The following is a 20,837-nucleotide window of genomic DNA, read 5'->3' as shown; positions in this document are numbered from 1 at the left end:
GGAAATGGACAGGGGAGAGGGGGAGAGGAAGGAGAGGGAGAGAGGGGGTACAGGGGAGAGGGGAGAGGAGGGAGGGAGAGTGGGAGGGGGGAGAGGGAGAGAGGGGGTACAGGGGAGAGGGGAGAGGAGGGAGGGGGAGGGGGGGAGAGGGGAGAGGAGGGAGAGGGAGAGAGGGGGTACAGGGGGGAGGGAGAGGGGGAGGGGGAGGGTGAGAGAGGGAGAGAAACCGTGTGTCTGAGACACTGAGGATCAAGGAGGGACTGAAGGCGGAGTGAGAATCGGGGACGCGCAGGGCTGAGAGTGCGCGGTCACGCCAGCCTGTCAAAAAGGGAGTGAGTGAGAGACAGAGCCACAGACAGGGACAGGGACAGAGTCAGAGTCACAGAGAGGGAGGGAGTCCCGGGCAGCATGGCAGGTTCCGCTCCTTACGCCCGCTACAATGTCGCTATCGTGCGGGACCTGGCGGATTCTCTGGCGGGTCAGGCGCTGCGGATGAACAAGGATCAGGGGCAGAGTGTGGACATGGAGAAGGCTCGGCAGGAACACAAGCATTACACCGATACCCTGCGCTCTATCGACGGCCTGCAGCTGGTGGAGCTGTCGGGGGACAGCAGCCTCCCGGACTGTGTGTTTGTGGAGGACGCGGCGGTGGTGTGCGGAGATACAGCGTTACTGACCCGGCCCGGGGCACCCAGCCGCCGCGCAGAGGTACCCAGCTCTCAGCATCCCCACCCCCACCCCCATTCCCATCCCCACCCTCATCCCCATCCCCATCCTCATCCTCATCCCCATCCCCATCCCATCCTCACTCTCCATCCTTGCACTTCCCCCTCACGCTGCATCCTGCATGCATTCTCCTGTTAATCCCTCCATCCTGCATCTATCCGACATCATCTTCAATCCCTCCCTCCCTCTATCCTGGATCCCTTGCTCCATCCTTGGTCCCATTCTCTTTACCCATCTTCCGTTCCACCCTCCTGCACTGCCTTCACTTTCTTTCCCATTCCCTCCAACCTGTATCCCCTCTCCCTCTTCTGCATTTTCTACTCCCTCTCCATTTCTCCCTGCCTTTTTCCTGCGGTTGCCCCACTCTGGCTCAGCCCACCTCCTCCCATGACCCCCACCTCTCTTTTCATTCATTCATTGAAACAGAGAGCTGTGTGGGCTCCCATCACTCTTGAATTTTGACTTATTTCTTGCAAGTTGATGTAAAGCTGTTTGGTGGTTTTCACCTTCTCAATCCCTGCCCTCTATCTCTTCCCTGTCACTGTCACCGTCACCTTACCCTGCTCACACTGTCCTTACCCTTACCAATGTGCACCCTCTCCCCCCCCCACCTCACTCTGTATATAAGTTGCAAAATAATATGAACGATGTATCAATTCATTTGTAAACCTGATTGTTTAAGATAGCTATCCCTAACACTTTCCCAGGGAGTTAAATCAATGTTTACCTGACAATCCTCCTGCAACTCTGCACTTTGATCTTGTTAGATTTTGTTATCTTTCTACTGAAATTGAGTTAATTATTTCCCATTATATAGTGAATGCTTTTCAATTATTAACACAGTTTTGGTATTGAGTGAACGGGCAATTACTGATATGGTGTGGAATTAATTTAACATATTTCTGAGGCTCTGGCTGCTTTGAAATTTAAAACCTGAAAGAGCCTATGATTGCTTCTATGAAATCATTCAATTTCAGCGAGGTAAAGGGCAGGTAGTTACCGGGAATGATTTGACCTTTAAAAAGGGAGCTGCTAAAGAAAGGTTACAATCTCATTGTGAAATTGTCGACTCTTGTTACAAACCTTTTGTCTTTATGATGAAACCGCTGAAGATAGGGACCCACCTTTTCCCTGTTATTGGGCATGATTCAAAATCCAGACCCTTAGCTTCTTTGAACAAAAAAATACCCAAAGGATACTGGAAACCTGGATCAATCAGAAATTGCTGGAGAAACTCAGCAGGATGTGGCAGCATCTGTGGAGAGAAGGCAATTAATATTTTGAATCTATTGAACTGAAAGGTTATGAGGAAGGGCCACTGGACTCGAGCTCTGCTTTCTCTCCATAGATGCTGCCAGACTGCTGAGTTTCTCCAGCAATTGCAGTTTTTGTTTCAGCTTCTTTATCCGTCATAGAGTAAGACATCCAGCCATTTAGCATCAAGAGGAGAAGATAATTTCTTGCCTCAGGGGATGGTGAATCTTTGGAAATCTGTACACCAGAGGACTGCGGAAGTCAATCTTGAATGACATCAAGGGGTTTTGGCTACTTGGGTTTTAAGGGGTGTGGGGAGGGACTGGGTAGATTGAGGTGCAGAAGAAGATCAATGTTGAACTTGTTGAATGATGAGGTGGGCTTGAAGGGCTGAATGGCCTATTCCAGTTGCAACCTCTTCTGGACTGTATTCCTGGGCCCAGTATAGTGTCTGCAAACCCCAGCGGTGTTGGAAAGGAATCATTCCGAACATGAAGGTGTTCATTTTGTAAAACAAGATTTCAAAGTTTTGGATAGATTGGGAAGGAATTGTGTCAGCAACACTGCAGCAAAATAGCAGCTAGCTGTCTGGTTTCTTTACATTTCAAATGTACTGACTTCAGGAAACAGTAAGGAAAAATATCATTGAATTGGATGAAGACCCATTGACCAAAAGAAATAGAAACAGGAGGCTCTTCAGCCCCTTGAGCCTGTTCTGCCATTTACTAGGATCATGAGACAAAAAAAAACTGCAGATGCTGGAATCCAAAGTAGACAGGCAGGAGGCTGGGGGAACACAGCAAGGCAGGCAGCACCAGGAGGGACAGGCAGGAGGCTGGGGGAACACAGCAAGGCAGGCAGCATCAGGAGGGACAGGCAGGAGGCTGGGGGAACACAGCAAGGCAGGCAGCATCAGGAGGGACAGGTAGGAGGCTGGGGGAACACAGCAAGGCAGGCAGCATCAGGAGGGACAGGCAGGAGGCTGGGGGAACACAGCAAGGCAGGCAGCATCAGGAGGGACAGGCAGGAGGCTGGGGGAACACAGCAAGCCAGGCAGCATCAGGAGGGACAGGCAGGAGGCTGGGGGAACACAGCAAGGCAGGCAGCATCAGGAGGGACAGGCAGGAGGCTGGGGGAACACAGCAAGCCAGGCAGCATCAAGAGGGACAGGCAGGAGGCTGGGGGAACACAGCAAGCCAGGCAGCATCAGGAGGTAGAGAAGTCGCCGTTTCAGGTGTAACCCTTCTTCAGGACTTCCCTCCCTCCTGATGCTGCCTGGCTTGCTGTGTTCTTCCAGCCTCCAGCCTGTCTACTTTCAATAGGATCATGGCTGATCCGGCATCCCTCATGTCCATTTTCCTGCCCTTTCCCCACAACTGATCAATAATCTCTCTGTCAGCCTTAAATATCCACAAGGACTTTGCCCGTGTAGCTCTCTATGACAAGGAGTTCCAAAGACACTCAAACCTCTGAGAGAAGAAATTCCTCCTCATCTCCATCTTAAACTGGTTGCTATTTATTCTGAGACTGTGCCCCCAGTCTGGGACTCTCGCCCATGAGGAGAAACATTCTCTCAGCATTGACCCTGTCAAGCCCCTTAAGACTCCGATATGTTTCAATGAGATCACCTCTGACTCTTCTAAACTCCACTGAGTAGAGCCCCAACCTGTTTAACGTTTGCTCATAAAACTGCCCCTCCATATTGGGGATCATCCCAATGAGCCCTCTCTGACCTGCCTCCAATGAAATGATATCTCTCCTTAAATAAGGGGGGCATAACTGCTCACAGTGCCTCAGATGTGGTCTCCCCAGTCCCTTGTACAGTTGCAGTAAGACTCCAATCCCCTTGAAATAAGGCCAACGTTCCTTCAGCCGTTCTGATTACCTGCTGCCCCTGTGCGCTGGCTTTCTGTGTTTCTGTGCACAAGTTTCCCTTTGCAGTTTTTCTCAACTTAGAATGTTAATTCAATTCACTCTTGGGATGAGGGCATCACTGAATGTGCCAGCATTTATTGCCCATCCCTAATTGCCCAGAGGGCAGTTAAGAGTCAGCCCCACTGCTGTAGGTAAAAACAATGACTGCAGACGCTGGAAACCAGATTCTGGATTAGTGATGCTGGAAAAGCACAGCAGTTCAGGCAGCATCCGAGGAGCAGTAAAATCGACATTTGCTCGAAATGTCAATTTTACTGCCCATTGCTGTAGTTCTGGAGTCACCTGTAGGCCAGGCCAGGTAAGGATGGCAGTTTCCTTCCCTAAAGGTCATTGGTGAACCAGATGAGTTTTTCCGACAATCGACATTGGATTCATGGTCATCATTAGACTGGAACTTCCAGAAATTTTTTATTGAGTTCAACTTCTACCATCTGCTGTGGTGGGAATCAAATCTGGGTGGGTGGGAATCAAATCTGGGTCCCCAGGACATTATCTGGATCTCTGGCTTAATAGTCCAGTGATAATACCATGAGACCACCACCTCATTTACTAATACCATTCTGTTTTTGGTTTTCTCCTTTCCAAAGTGAACAACTTCACATTTTCCCACAATAGATTCCATTTGCGGATTTTTTTACCCATTTGCTTGACCTATCAATATCTTTGCAAAAAAAGCCTGAAAGAACTACAGATGGTGTAAATCCGAAACTAAGATGGAAATTGCTGGAAAAGCTCAGCAGGTCTGGCAGCATCTGTGGAGAGAAATCAGAGTTAATGTTTTGGGTCAAATGACCCTCCTTCAGAACTGTGCAATATCTCTGCCTGTCGCCCAGTTTTAGTGTCATCTGCAAATTGGGCTACAGTCATCCACTTTCTTCCTACAAGTCATTCATACATATTGGAGACAGAACATAGAACATTACAGCACAGTACAGGCCCTTCAGCCCTCGATGTTGCACAGACCTGTCATACCAATCTGAAGCCCATCTAACCTACACTATTCCATGTACATCCATATGCTTGCTCAATGACGACTTAAATGTACTTAAAGTTGGCGAATCTACTACTATTGCAGGCAAAGCATTCCATACCCTTACTACTCTGAGTAAAGAAACTACCTCTGACATCTGTCCTATATCTATCACCCCTCACTTTAAAGCTATGCCCCCTCATGCTTGCCATCACCATACTTGGAAAAAGGCTCTCCCTATCTAACCCTCTGATTATTATATATGTCTCTATTAAGTCACCTCTCAACCTTCTTCTCTCTAATGAAAACAGCTTCAATTCCCTCAGCCTTTCCTCGTAAGATCTTCCCTCCATACCAGGCAACATCCCAGGAAATCTCCTCTGCGCCCTTTCCAAAGCTTCCACATCCTTCTTATAATGTGGTGACCAGAACTCTGCACAATACTCCAAGTGCGAGCGCACTAGAGTTTTGTACAGCTGTAGCATAACCTCATGGTTCCAGAACTCGATCCCTCTATTAATAAAAGCTAAAACACGGTATGCCTTCTTAACAATCCTGTCAACCTGGGTGGCAACTTTCAAGGATCTGGGTACATGGACACCGAGATCTCTCTGCTCACCTACACTACCAAGAATCTTACCATTAGCCCATTTGCATTCTGGTTACTCCGACCAAAGTGAATCACCTCACAATTTACTAACCCACACTTCTATGCCCTCATTCAGGTCATTTGTAAAAATGACGAACAGCAGTGGACCCAACACCGACCCTTGCTGTACACCACTGGTAACCAGACCCCAGGATGAACCATCTCCATGCCCCTCATGATTTTATAAACTTCTACAAGGTCATCCCTCAGCCTCCGACACCCTAGGGAAAATAGCCACAGCCTATTCAGCCTCTCCCTGGAGCTCAATCACTTCAACATCCTTGTAAATCTTTTCTGAACCCTTTTTATTTTCAAACATCCTTCCTACAGCAGGGAGACAAGAATTGCATGCAGTTTTCCAATAATGCCTCACCGATGCCTTGTCCAACCGCAAAATGACCTCCATACTCCTATATTTAATGCATTGACTAATAAAGGCAAGTGTACCAAACACCTGGTTTAACAAGGAACTTGAGAGGCAGTTGAGAAGATCAACTATTGCGAAAAGCTTTTCACAAAGGAACATATATATAAATAATCTTTTCAAAGAGCAGGAAATGGTCTAGGTGAGCACTTGAAGAGTTTTGTGTTGCTTAAGGAGAAACAGATTGTTTCCTCTTTATTGTAATTTCTAGGCTGTTGAGAAATGTAATGCTGAGCTACCCTTTGGTTTCACCATCATCTCTGAAGCATTGACTCATGATTTATCACGCTTCTTCCAGCAAGCCAACTACTGATCCAAACTGCTATATCTCCCACATTCCCATTCCTCCGTATTTTGTATAATAGCCTACTGTGGGGAACCTTATCGAATGCCTTGTTGAAATTCATATACACCACATCAACCGGTTTACTCTCATCTACCTGTTTGATCACCTTCTCAAAGAACTCAATAAGGTTTGTGAGGCACGACCTACCCTTCACAAAACCGTGCTAACTATCCCTAATCAAATTATTCTTTTCTAGATGATTATAAAATCTATCTCTTATAACCTTTTCCAACACTTTACCAACAACTGAAGTAAGGCTCACTGGTCTATAATTACCAGGGTTGTCTCTCTACCCCCCTTCTTGAACAGGGGAACCACATTTGCTATCCTCCAGTCTTCTGGCACTATTCCTGTAGACAATGACGATTTAAAGATCAATGCCAAAGGCTTAGCAATGTCCTCCCTGGCTTCCCAGAGTTGCAGTCCCTTCACTGATCTTTGTGAAAGCCCACTGGTCTCGGGTCACCAACCTGAAAAAGAGCCCTTTATCCCCGCTCATTGTTTCCTGCCCATGAGCCAATTTTCTCTCCATGCCAATATCCTACCTCCAGCATTAGGGGCTCTTATGGCTAACCACCAGTGGGGTCAGTTGTTGAATACCTCCTGAAAATCCAAATGCAACAGTTGTCTCTACCCACTCTGATTGAGAGTTCCTCAAAAAACTCTAATAAATTAGTCAAACACGATTTCCCTTTCATGAAGCCACGCTGACCCAGCTTGATTAAATTAGGATTTTCTGAATGTTCTGCTGTTATTTCCTTAATAATGACTCCAATATTTATCCAGTAATAGATGTTAGGCTAATCAGCCTGTAGCTACCTGCTTTTTGACACACACCCCCCTCCTTTTTTGAATAGGGGTGTCACATCATCTGGTACTTCTCCAGAACCCAAGCATTTTTGGAAACTTATACCCAAGCATCCACTATCTCTGTATCTACCTTTAGGATTCTTTAGGCCCAGGAGAACAAAGCAGTTACAAAATATCTCTTTAGCAGCTTCATTGCTCTGTTCTAGCTCAATTTCAACCCATTCAATCCTAAGTGAGCTCTTTGAAACCTACTCCTAGTGTTCATGGGATGTGGACTATGTTGGCTGAGTCATCATTAATTGCCTTTCCCTCGTTGCTCTGGATAAGGTTGGATGTGCTGCATTCTTGTGTAATGTCAAGACATTGAAAGTGCCGTTAGCAAGAGTGTTCCTAGATTTTGCAATAGTATATCTCTCCCAGGAGTCAGAATTTATGCATCAGAACTGGCAGAACAAGGTGTCTTTCTTTGGGATGAGAAAATCCGTAGCTTTGATTCCTCAATAAAATTTTGCTGTGTGACATGCAAATGTGGCATTTCCGATGTTCAACCAGGAACCTGTTCAACTTTTAATTGTTTCAAAGCAAGATATATCATTTGAGAACAGGAGATGGCCATTCAGCCCCCAAACCAGACTTTCTGGAAGGGATTTGTTTTTATCATTCAGTTTTTAACCTGTTTGTCTTTCAGGGGAGTTGGGCATTGCTGGCAAGGCAAGCTTCTATTGCCCATCCCTAATTGCCCTTGAACTGAGTGGCTTGTTGGGCAGTTTCACAGGGCAGTTCAGTGTCAACCACTGAGCTGTGAGTCTGCAGTCACATGTACACCAGAGATAAAGAAGAGAAAAGCATTATTGAGCCAGAGGATTTTTTTCCATCAACTTTCTTCATTTATATAAATGATTTAGATGCGAGCATAAGAGATATAGTTAGTAAGTTTGCAGATGACACCAAAATTGGAGGTGTAGTGGACAGCGATGAGGGTTACCTCAGTGGGCGGCACGGTGGCACAGTCGTGGGCGGCACGGTGGCACAGTGTGGGCGGCACGGTGGCACAGTGCGTGGGCGGCACGGTGGCACAGTGGTTAGCACTGCTGCCTCACAGAGCCTGAGACCCGGGTTCAATTCCCGACTCAGGCGACTGACTGTGTGGAGTTTGCACGTTCTCCCCGTGTCTGCGTGGGTTTCCTCCGGGTGCTCCGGTTTCCTCCCACTGTCCAAAGATGTGCGGGTCAGGTGAATTGGCCATGCTAAATTGCCCGTAGTGTTAGGTAAGGGGTAAATGTAGGGGTATGGGTGGGTTGCGCTTCGGCAGGTCAGTGTGGACTTGTTGGGCCGAAGGGCCTGTTTCCACACTGTAAGTCTAATCTAAAAATTACAATGGAATCTTGACCAGATGGGCCAATGAGCTGAGAGGTGGCAGACGGAGTTTAATTCAGATAAATGCGAGATGCTGCATTTTGGGAAAGCAAATCTTAGCACGTAATGGTAAGGTCCTAGGGAGTGTTGCTGAACAAAGAGATCTTGGAATGCAGGTTCATAGCTCCTTGAAAGTGGAGTCGCAGGTAGATAGGATAGTGAAGAAGGCGTTTGCAATGCTTTCCTTTATTGGTCAGAATATTGAGTACAGGAGTTGGGAGGTCATGTTGCGGATGTACAAGACATTGGTTAGACCACTTTTGGAATATTGTGGTCTCCTTCCTATCGGATTTACAAGGATGTTTCCAGGGTTGGAGGATTTGTGCAAAAGGGAGAGATTGAATAGGCTGGGACTGGTTTCCCTGGAGCGTCGGAGGCTGAGGGGTGACCTTATAGAGGTTTACAAAATCAAAGTCTCTTCCCTGGGGTGAGGGTGTCCAGAACTAGAGGGCATAGGTTTACGGTGAGAGGGGAAAGCTATAAAAGGGACCTAAGGGGCAATGTTTGCACACACAGGGTGGTGCATGTATGGAATGAACTGCCAGAGGAAGTGCTGGAGGCTGGTACAATTGCAACATTTAAAAGGCATTTGGATGGGTATATGAATAGGAAGGGATTGGAGGGATATAGGCCGGGTGCTGGCAGGTGGGACTAGATTGGATTGGGATATCTGGTCGGCATGGACGGATTGGACCGAAGAGTTTGTTTCCGTACTGTACGTCTCTATGACTCTATGACTGTATAACCGCTGGTAGCTTTTTAAACATAAAATCAGGTTTATGAATTGAATTCAAATTTCACCAGATGGGAACTGAACCCGTACCTTCAGAGCCTCCAGATCGCTAGTTCAGTAACATTACCAGTCACAAAAATGGATATTGGGCACAGCAAAAGATTCTGTGTGATACAAATGGGCTTCGTTTTTTTCGTGAAACAGAAGACAAAGTTACGAGAAGATCCCAATTCAGAAAAGCCTTGAGAGTGATATAGTGAAAGATTGTTGAGTTGGTAAGTCAGAAATCACAACAGAGAAGCGTTCAGCTGTCAACACGTGGTCATTAGAATGAGGAGAAAATGGCCATGAGTGACCTATTGAGGCTAAGCCCATAGAGTCATACAGTCGGAAACAGACTCTTCGGCCCAACTCGTCCATGCTGACCAGACATCCCAATCTGACCTCGTCCCTCTTGCCAGCACCTGGGCCATATCCCTCCAAACCCTTCCTATTCACATATCCATCCAGATGCCTTTTAAATGCTGTAATTGTACCAGCCTCCACCACTTCCTCTGGCAGCTCATTCCACACACGCACCACCCTCTGTGGAAATGTTGCCACCTAAATCCCTTTTAGATCTTTCCCCTCTCACCTTAAATCTATTCCATCTCGTTTTGGACTCTCTTATCCAGAGAAAAAAGCCGTGGCCGTTTACCGTCTCCATGCCCCTCATGATTTTATAAACTTCTACAAGGTCATCCCTCAGCCTCCGACACCCTAGGGAAAATAGCCACAGCCTATTCAGCCTCTCCCTGGAGCTCAATCACTTCAACATCCTTGTAAATCTTTTCTGAACCCTTTTTATTTTCAAACATCCTTCCTACAGCAGGGAGACAAGAATTGCATGCAGTTTTCCAATAATGCCTCACCGATGCCTTGTCCAACCGCAAAATGACCTCCATACTCCTATATTTAATGCATTGACTAATAAAGGCAAGTGTACCAAACACCTGGTTTAACAAGGAACTTGAGAGGCAGTTGAGAAGATCAACTATTGCGAAAAGCTTTCCACAAAGGAACATATATATAAATAATCTTTTCAAAGAGCAGGAAATGGTCTAGGTGAGCACTTGAAGAGTTTTGTGTTGCTTAAGGAGAAACAGATTGTTTCCTCTTTATTGTAATTTCTAGGCTGTTGAGAAATGTAATGCTGAGCTACCCTTTGGTTTCACCATCATCTCTGAAGCATTGACTCATGATTTATCACGCTTCTTCCAGCAAGCCAACTACCGATCCAAACTGCTATATCTCCCACATTCCCATTCCTCCATATTTTGTATAATAGCCTGCTGTGGGGAACCTTATCGAATGCCTTGCTGAAATCCATATACACCACATCAACGGTTTACTCTCATCTACCTGTTTGGTCACCTTCTCAAAGAACTCAGTAAGGTTTGTGAGGCATGACCTACCCTTCACAAAACCGTGCTAACTATCCCCAATCAAATTATTCTTTTCTAGATGATTATAAAATCGATCTCTTATAACCTTTTCCAACACTTTACCAACAACTGAAGTAAGGCTCACTGGTCTATAATTACCAGGGTTGTCTCTACCCCCCTTCTTGAACAGGGGAACCACATGTGCTATCCTCCAGTCTTCTGGCACTATTCCTGTAGACAATGACGATTTAAAGATCAATGCCAAAGCCTTGGCAATGTTCTCCCCGGCTTCCCAGAGTTGCAGTCCCTTCACTGATCTTTGTGAAAGCCCACTGGTCTCGGGTCACCAACCTGAAAAAGAGCCCTTTATCCCCGCTCCTTGTTTCCTGCCCATGAGCCAATTTTCTCTCCATGCCAATATCCTACCTCCAGCATTAGGGGCTCTTATGGCTAACCACCAGTGAGGTCAGTTGTTGAATACCTCCTGAAAATCCAAATGCAACAGTTGTCTCTACCCACTCTGATTGAGAGTTCCTCAAAAAACTCGAATAAATTAGTCAAACACGATTTCCCTTTCATGAAGCCACGCTGACCCTGCTTGATTAAATTAGGATTTTCTGAATGTTCTGCTGTTATTTCCTTAATAATGACTCCAATATTTATCCAATAATAGATGTTAGGCTAATCAGCCTGTAGCTACCTGCTTTTTGACAGCCCCCCCCCCTCCTTTTTTGAATAGGGGTGTCACATCATCTGGTACTTCTCCAGAACCCAAGCATTTTTGGAAACTTATACCCAAGCATCCACTATCTCTGTATCTACCTTTAGGATTCTTTAGGCCCAGGAGAACAAAGCAGTTACAAAATATCTCTTTAGCAGCTTCATCGCTCTGTTCTAGCTCAATTTCAACCCATTCAATCCTAAGTGAGCTCTATGAAACCTACTCCTAGTGTTCTTGGGATGTGGACTATGTTGGCTGGGTCATCATGAATTGCCTATCCCTCGTTGCTCTGGATAACGTTGGATGTGCTGCATTCTTGTGTAATGTCAAGACATTGAAAGTGCCGTTAGCAAGAGTGTTCCTAGATTTTGCAATAGTATATCTCTCCCAGGAGTCAGAATTTATGCATCAGAACTGGCAGAACAAGGTGTCTTTCTTTGGGATGAGAAAACCCGTAGCTTTGATTCCTCAATAAAATTTTGCTGTGTGACATGCAAATGTGGCATTTCCGATGTTCAACCAGGAACCTGTTCAACTTTTAATTGTTTCAAAGCAAGATGTATCATTTGAGAACAGGAGATGGCCATTCAGCCCCCAAACCATACTTTCTGGAAGGGATTTGTTTTTATCATTCAGTTTTTAACCTGTTTGTCTTTCAGGGGAGTTGGGCATTGCTGGCAAGGCAAGCTTCTATTGCCCATCCCTAATTGCCCTTGAACTGAATGGCTTGTTGGGCAGTTTCACAGGGCAGTTCAGTGTCAACCACAGAGCTGTGAGCCTGCAGTCACTTGTACACCAGAGATAAAGAGGAGATAAGCATTATTGAGCCAGAGGATTTTTTTCCAACAACTTTCTTCATTTATATAAATGATTTAGATGTGAGCATAAGAGATATAGTTAGTAAGTTTGCAGATGACACCAAAATTGGAGGTGTAGTGGACAGCGATGAGGGTTACCTCAGATTACAATGGAATCTTGACCAGATGGGCCAATGAGCTGAGAGGTGGCAGACGGAGTTTAATTCAGATAAATGTGAGATGCTGCATTTTGGGAAAGCAAATGTTAGCACGTAATGGTAAGGTCCTAGGGAGTGTTGCTGAACAAAGAGATCTTGGAATGCAGGTTCATAGCTCCTTGAAAGTGGAGTCGCAGGTAGATAGGATAGTGAAGAAGGCGTTTGCAATGCTTTCCTTTATTGGTCAGAATATTGAGTACAGGAGTTGGGAGGTCATGTTGCGACTGTACAAGACATTGGTAAGACCACTTTTGGAATATTGTGGTCTCCTTCCTATCGGATTTACAAGGATGTTTCCAGGGTTGGAGGATTTGTGCAAAAGGGAGAGATTGAATAGGCTGGGACTGGTTTGCCTGGAGCGTCGGAGGCTGAGGGGTGACCTTATAGAGGTTTACAAAATCAAAGTCTCTTCCCTGGGGTGGGTGTGTCCAGAACTAGAGGGCATAGGTTTACGGTGAGAGGGGAAAGCTATAAAAGGGACCTAAGGGGCAATGTTTGCACACACAGGGTGGTGCATGTATGGAATGAACTGCCAGAGGAAGTGCTGGAGGCTGGTACAATTGCAACATTTAAAAGGTATTTGGATGGGTATATGAATAGGAAGGGATTGGAGGGATATAGGCCGGGTGCTGGCAGGTGGGACTAGATTGGATTGGGATATCTGGTCGGCATGGACGGATTGGACCGAAGAGTTTGTTTCCGTACTGTACGTCTCTATGACTCTATGACTGTATAACCGCTGATAGCTTTTTAAACATAAAATCAGGTTTATGAATTGAATTCAAATTTCACCAGATGGGAACTGAACCCTTACCTTCAGAGCCTCCAGATCGCTAGTTCAGTAACATTACCAATCACAAAAATGGATATTGGGCACAGCAAAAGATTCTGTGTGATACAAATGGGCTTCGTTTTTTTCGTGAAACAGAAGACAAAGTTACGAGAAGATCCCAATTCAGAAAAGCCTTGAGAGTGATATAGTGAAAGATTGTTGAGTTGGTAAGTCAGAAATCACAACAGAGAAGCGTTCAGCTGTCAACACGTGGTCATTAGAATGAGGAGAAAATGGCCATGAGTGACCTATTGAGGCTAAGCCCATAGAGTCATACAGTCGGAAACAGACTCTTCGGCCCAACTCGTCCATGCTGACCAGACATCCCAATCTGACCTCGTCCCACCTGCCAGCACCTGGCCCATATCCCTCCAAACCCTTCCTATTCACATATCCATCCAGATGCCTTTTAAATGCTGTAATTGTACCAGCCTCCACCACTTCCTCTGGCAGCCCATTCCACACACGCACCACCCTCTGTGGAAACGTTGCCCCCTAAATCCCTTTTAGATCTTTCCCCTCTCACCTTAAATCTATTCCATCTTGTTTTGGACTCACTTATCCAGAGAAAAAAGCTGTGGCTGTTTACCGTCTCCATGCCCCTCATAAACTTCTATAAGGTCATCCCTCAGCCTCCGACACCCTAGGGAAAATAGCCACAACCTATTCAGCCTCTCCCTGGAGCTCAATCCCTTCAACATCCTTGTAAATCTTTTCTGAACCCTTTTTATTTTCCAAACATCCTTCCTACAGCAGGGAGACAAGAATTGCATGCAGTTTTCCAATAATGCCTCACCGATGCCTTGTCCAACCGCAAAATGGCCTCCATACTCCTATATTTAATGCATTGACTAATAAAGGCAAGTGTACCAAACACCTGGTTTAACAAGGAACTTGAGAGGCAGTTGAGAAGATCAACTATTGCGAAAAGCTTTTCACAAAGGAACATATACATAAATAATCTTTTCAAAGAGCAGGAAATAGTCTAGGTGAGCACTTGAAGAGTTTTGTGTTGCTTAAGGAGAAACAGATTGTTTCCTCTTTATTGTAATTTCTAGGCTGTTGAGAAATGTAATGCTGAGCTACCCTTTGGTTTCACCATCATCTCTGAAGCATTGACTCATGATTTATCACGCTAACCTGCACTGATGAATACACTGAGTACATTGTGCAGTAACATGGCAATGAGTCAGACTTGGTTACCTCAAAATCATGTTCTGTCCAAGTTGTCAACCATTCCCAGCAGCAGAATAGAAAATCCAATAGGAGAATCCCAATGATTAGCTGAAACTTTGGACTGGTTACTCCAGATTAGCCAAACGCGTAGCCTTCTCTGCCAACCAATCAGGGCAGAATTAAGCAAAGGGGAAAGTGGACTTTACAGGTATGCCTTTAAACGTTGGCTACACAATGGTCTCACTCATGCCCTGAATGGTCAATAATACTGCCTTATACAGGATCACTCGTTACTGTTTCGGAGGAGCAATAGCCGAGCAGTATTATTGCTCAACTATTAACTCAGAGACTCAGGTAAGAATCTGGTGACCCAGGTTCAACTCCTGCCATGACTGATGGTGGAATCTGAGTCCAATACAAATCTGGAATTAAGAATCAATGCGAAGCTGATGATGGTCAGGGGGGTGGGGGACTGGGGTGGGGGAGTGGGGGGGCGGTCCCAACTGTTTCACTAATGTCCTTTAGGGAGGAAAACTGCCACCTTTACCCAGTCTGGCCTACATGTGACTCCAGACTCACAGCAATGTGGTTGACTCTTAATTGTCCTCTGGGCAATTAGACAGGGGCAATAAACACTGGGTGAGCCTAGAATGCCCTTATCCTATGAATGGATTGAATTAAAATTATAAATTGAGAAAAACTGCACAAAGTTGGAATACAAAAGGACTTGGGAAAAATTCTGTGAGTGAATCTGAAAGAAAGTGGATGTGCTGTCTTGGATCACAGGGTCTGTCGAAATGGTTCATTTCGGGTTTGGTTCACTATAGTTAAGAGAAGACTGGACAACAACTATGTTCCTAAATATGGGTGTTTGTTCAGTAATAATAGTGAATAATAATGAAAATACTGAGAGTAATAAATGAAAAAGAAAGGAGATAAAAGCAACACATCTCCCACCCTCCTGCCAATCCGGGAGCCCTCAATGGATGGTGGCCTGGGGACTCAGGTTTGCTCTGGCATCATTTGCAATCCAAGGAGAGGTTCTGAATGAAGCTCTCTCTCTCTCTCTCTTCTCTCTCTGTTATAACGTGTAACAGACAGAAACTAAAAGACAAAACTGCTGGCTAGTCCAGATAATCGACAGGAAAACAAGCTGCAGCTGCTGTCTTCAGCCCAGAAAGGAACAGACTGCTTCGAGGCCATGCAGGCTCCAGTAGCATCACCAATTGCAGCCGATCAGCCCATCCTAGATAATCGATTGCCTCTTGCAGCAGTTGAGTATCATCATTAGCGTTTAGCCCTTGGCCCAACCTGTCCATGTGCCACTGCTGTTGCTTGTGCCAATGTAGATGGCACCAATACATTCAGAAAGTTGTGTTGTTTTGTGATTATCAAGGCACTGTCCACATAGGTAGTGACAATCGAAACACGTTATCAGGCATAGGCCAGGAAGGTGGGAACAGTGTGTCAATAAAGAGAGGATTGTTGTCTGATGTAACTCTGAAATAACTGCCCACTCAATTATCCGTTTTCCCAGTTGAAGCCACAAAAGACAGAGCTTAGTGATCCCACAGCCAATGGATCAGATCTAAGCTCTGCAGTCCTGCCACATCCAATTGAGAATGGTGGTGGACAATTAAACAACTCACTGGAGGAGGTGGCTCCACAAATATCCCCATCCTCAATGATGGAGAAGCCCAGCACATCAGGGCAAAAGTGCCCAGTGGATGATCCATCCTGTCCTCCTCCTGCACTCCCCAGTGTCACATTTACCAGACTTCAGCCAATTTGATTCACACCATGTGATGTCAAGAAATGATTGGAGACACTGGATACTGCAAAGGCAATAGGCCCTGACAATATTCTGGCAATAGCACTGAAGACCGGTGCTCCAGAACTTGCTGCTCCCCTAGACAAGCTGTTCCAGTACAGTTACAACACTGGCATCTACCCGACAATGTGGGAAATTGCCCAGGTATGTCCTGTACATAAAAACAGGGCAAATCCAACTCGACCAATTGCTGTTCCATCAGTCTACTCTCAAAAATCAGTAAAGTGACGGAAGGTGTCAGTAACAGAGCTGTCAAGCAGCACCTGCTCAGCAATAACCTGCTCAGTGATGCCCAGTTTGGGTTCCCCCAGGGTCACTCAGCTCCTGACCTCATTACAGCCTTAGGTCAAACATGGACAAAAGAGCTGAATTTCAGGGGGTGGGTGGGTGGGAGGTGATAGCCCTTGATATCAAAACTGCATTCAACCAAGTCTGGTACCAAGGAGCCCTGGCAAAACTGGTAACAATGGGTATCGGGGGCAAACTCTCCACAGGTTGGAGTCATACCTGGCACATAGGAAGATGATTGTGGTGGTTGGAAGTCAGTCATCTCAGCTCCAGGACATCTCTGCAGGAGTTCCTCAGGGTAGTGTCCCACCCCCAACCATCTTCAGCTGCTTCATCAATGACCTTCCTTCTATCATAAGGTCAGAAGTGGGGATGGTCACCGATGATTACACAATGTTCAGCACCAAATGCCACTCCTCAGACACTGAAGCAGTCCGTGGTCAAATGCACCAAGACCCGGGCAGTACCCAGGATTGGGCTGACAAGTGGCAAATAACCTTCACGCCTCACAAGTGCCAGGCTGCGGTTGTCTCTGACAAGAGAATCTAATTTTGATATATAGTGGTCTCACCATCACTGAATCTCCCACATTCAACATCCTGGGGTTTACCATTTGAAGCAGAGCAAGACTTGCCACATAAACGCAGTGGCTACAAGAGCTGGTCAGAGATAGGAATCTTGCAGCGAGTAACTCCCCTCCTGACTCCCCAAAGCCTGTCCACTATCTACAAGGCACAAGTCAGGAGTGTGATGGAATACTCCCCATTTGCCTGGATGGGGGCAGCCCCAACAACACTCAAGAAGCTTGATACCATCCAGGACAAAGCAGCCTCCACTTGATTGGTACCACATCCACAAACATCCACTCCCTCCCCCACCGACGCTCAGTAGCAGCAGTGTGTACTGTCTACAAGATGCACTGCAGAAGTTCACCAAAGATCCTCAGACAGCACCTTCCAAACCCACGACCACTTCCACCTGGAAGGGCAAGGGCAGCAGGTACATGGGAACACCACCCCCTGCAAGTTCCTCTCAAGCCACTCACCATCCTGACTTGGAAATATATCACTGTTCCTTCATTGCTGGTGGGTCAAAATCCTGGATGTCCCTCCCTAAGGGCATTGTGGGTCAACCCACAGCACATGGACTGCTGCAGTTCATGAAGGCAGCTCACCCCCACCTTCTCAAGGGGGCATTGAGGGACAGGCCCAACCAGTGACTGTCACATCTCATGAGTGAATCAAAGGAAAAAGCCGTGGAGGTGCTGCATTGGATTTTGCAATGCAGCACAATAAGATGGAAAGCATATTTGCCAGCACTAAGACACGGTGGACTGTTAGGAAATGGAACATTGAGCAGAAAAACATTCCTGAGCGTTTCCAGACTTGACTCCCACATTTTTCAATGCCCATAAGATCAGGCCATTGGAAGGTGTGAGCAAGAATAGACATTTTTCACATATTTTACTGTAGCACTGCATTCTCCTATGTTTTTCTTTTGCCGTAGAGCAATCCAGGTAACGGTCTGGGGTGCCAAGTTCGAGTCCCACCATGGCAGCTGGTGGAATTTGAATTCAATAAAAATCAGGAAGTAAAGAGTCTAATGATGACCATGGATCCAGAGTTGATTGTCAGAAAAAACCCATCTGGTTCACTAAAGGCATCCTTCCCTGGCCTGGCCTACATGTGACTCCAAACCCACAGCAATGTACTTGACTTTTAAACTGCCCTCTGAAAAATTAAGGATGGGCAAGAAATGCTGGTCCAATCAGTGATGCCCACATTCCATGAATGAATATAATTTTAAAAATGTTATTCTGATGAGCGTAAGACGTTCAATAACGTTGTTCTTTTTAGTGACACTCATGTTCCTCAGCTCTTCCAACCAATGAACATTACCAGTTGGGCGTGTAATAGGCACAGGGAGAATGTGCAAATTCCACATGACGGTCACCCAAGGCTGGAGTCAAACCCAGGTCCCTGATGCTGTGAGGCAGCAGTGCTAACCACTGAGCCACCATACTGCTCTACAGCATTTTTTTAGTGTGTGACATATTTTTAATGTGAAATAGTTGCTTCTGTGCAGAACGTCAGAGACAGCAGAGTATGTCAAAGGGGCAATGTAAATCCAAGATGTTGTTGTTCTCGTCATTAAAGGAAATGGCTCCATAGCTCATTTACACAGGGTCAGGGGGTGGGAATGGAGAACCACAAACAGCCTTTGAGCCTCACAGGTCATGGTAAAGCTGACAGGGCTGAATACCCTGACAGACAAGGGATATTTTTAGCCCCACCAAATTGCACACCATATTTATTCACGCGTGAGTTGTGGGTGACTGGCCATGCGAAGGGCAGTGTTTATTTCTTTCCTCGTTGGTTACTTGAGTGCTTTAACCAGATGGATCGGTGCACTGACATATTATAAATAGTATCTGCATATGTTGGTTCACCTCTGGTCAGTGTGTAGTCTGTACTGTCTGTTACATTTGATATCTAGGGTCACTTCCCCAAGAACAAGGTGTGGGGAAGCAAATAGCACAGTTCATGTGGTATCTACTTGGATGAAGTTATTTGTCATCAATCATGTGTTAGGTGCAGTAAGATCAGCCTGCTCAGGAATACTCCCAATCACAGCATTATCAGATTGATACCTCAGCCATTACTGCATCAGGAGAGTGGCTCGGTGGTTAGCTCTGTTGCTTCATAGCAATGGGGACTCAGGTTCAATCCCAGCCTCAGGTGACTGGCTGTGTGATGTTTGCACGTTGCATGCATAGATCCCCTTTGGGGTGCTCTGGTTTCCTCCAAAGGTTAGATGGATTGGCCATGCTAAATTGTGTGTAGTGTTCAAGTATGTGTTGGTTAGGTGCATTAGTTATGGCAAATATAGGGCATTGGCTCTGGGTGGGTTACTGTTTGGAGGGTTTGTGTGGACTTGATGGGCTGAATGGCTTGATTCCAGAAGCTCACTGATTAAACTTGGGCCATCACTGAAGTAACGAATGATCCAAATTCATTTTTTTCCCCCAAAGTCTCAAGACACTTCTTAGTCAATGAAGTGCTGTCATTGTTCTAAGTTTACTCACTGATTCCTGGGATGAGGAGGTTATTCTAAAAGGCAAGGTGAGACAGGCTGGCCCTACATCCCAAGGAGTTGAGAAGAATGAGGCTTGCTGCTATTGAAATAAAAGATCCTGGGCATTCTTGACAGGGTTGGTGCTGAAAGGCTTCTTCCCCACCACTGTCCTTGCTGAGATCCATGGTCCCCCTGTCTTACCCAGAATCCTCATTGGGGTTGGGAACCATCCGTTGCACCAGTAAAACCATCACTGAGAGCTGGCACCAGTGAGATTCCAGGGATGCCAACTACTCAATTTGATTTGGAATATTGTAGTCACTAAGTACAGCAAAAAGCTTTCTTTGTGAGTAGTATGGGCAGATAGCAAGAAAAGGCATACAAAACATGGGATCAGTTGTCCAATAAGTCTCTGAGATGGGGTCTGGATTAGTTAACTCGATTACATACAGTGTGAAAACAGGCCCTTTGGCCCAACAAGACCACACCGACCCTCCGGAGATTAACCCACCAGACCCCTTTCCCTCTGACTAATGCACCTAACACTACGGGCAATTTAGCACGGCCAATTCACCTGACCTACACATCTTTTTGGCTGTGGGAGGAAACCGGACGCCCGGAGACACAGGGAGAATGTGCAAACTCTACACAGACAGTCACTCGAGGCGGGAATTAACCCGGGTCCCTGGTGCTGTGAGGCAGCAATGCTAACCTCCTCCTCAGGAGGGGGCAAATTCCTGGCTAAAATTCAGGAAGCGTTCAAATGCTTGTGGGCTGTCTAGCAATGTAACACACAGGTGTCTGCACAATACAGAGCAGTGACATACAGCCAGAGTAGTGGGCCTATGGAATTCGTTGCCACAGAGTGCAGTGGAGACCGGGACGTTAAATGTCTTCAAGGCAGATATTGATAAATTATTGATCTTGCAAGGGCTACGGGGAGAGCGGGTAAGTGGCATTGAAATGCCCATCAGCCATGATTGAATGGCAGAGTGGACTCTAAGGGCCGAATGGCCTTACTTCCACTCCTGTGGTCTTTATGGTCTTATACAACCGGGAACCTAGAGAGAAGCCAGTTAGCTGCTTCGATCTCCTGTTCGCACTTTACTCAGCACAAGCATCACAGCCATTATAACTATCTGATTTGTGCTAAAGAGCTAAAGGCTGATCGAATGGTTCTAATGGACTGATTCATGTTAAGTGCATAATTGG

At 46.1% G+C, this 20,837-nt stretch overlaps 1 protein-coding gene across 1 annotated transcript in view; it reads left to right on the top strand.

Annotated features, from left to right (window-relative positions):
- Window positions 1-326: 326 nt before the first annotated feature.
- ddah1 (dimethylarginine dimethylaminohydrolase 1) overlaps window positions 327-20,837 on the top strand; it is a 127,274-nt gene continuing 106,763 nt past the window's right edge. Inside the window, exon 1 of the mRNA XM_060830025.1 lies at window positions 327-708. Coding sequence (XP_060686008.1) covers window positions 409-708 — 300 coding nt within the window. The 5' untranslated portion in view covers window positions 327-408. The remainder of the gene's footprint in view (window positions 709-20,837) is intronic.

Source organism: Hemiscyllium ocellatum, chromosome 9 (assembly GCF_020745735.1).
Source record: "Hemiscyllium ocellatum isolate sHemOce1 chromosome 9, sHemOce1.pat.X.cur, whole genome shotgun sequence".
Taxonomy (NCBI): Eukaryota; Metazoa; Chordata; class Chondrichthyes; order Orectolobiformes; family Hemiscylliidae; genus Hemiscyllium; species Hemiscyllium ocellatum.
This window is presented reverse-complemented; position numbering and strand designations above follow the sequence as displayed.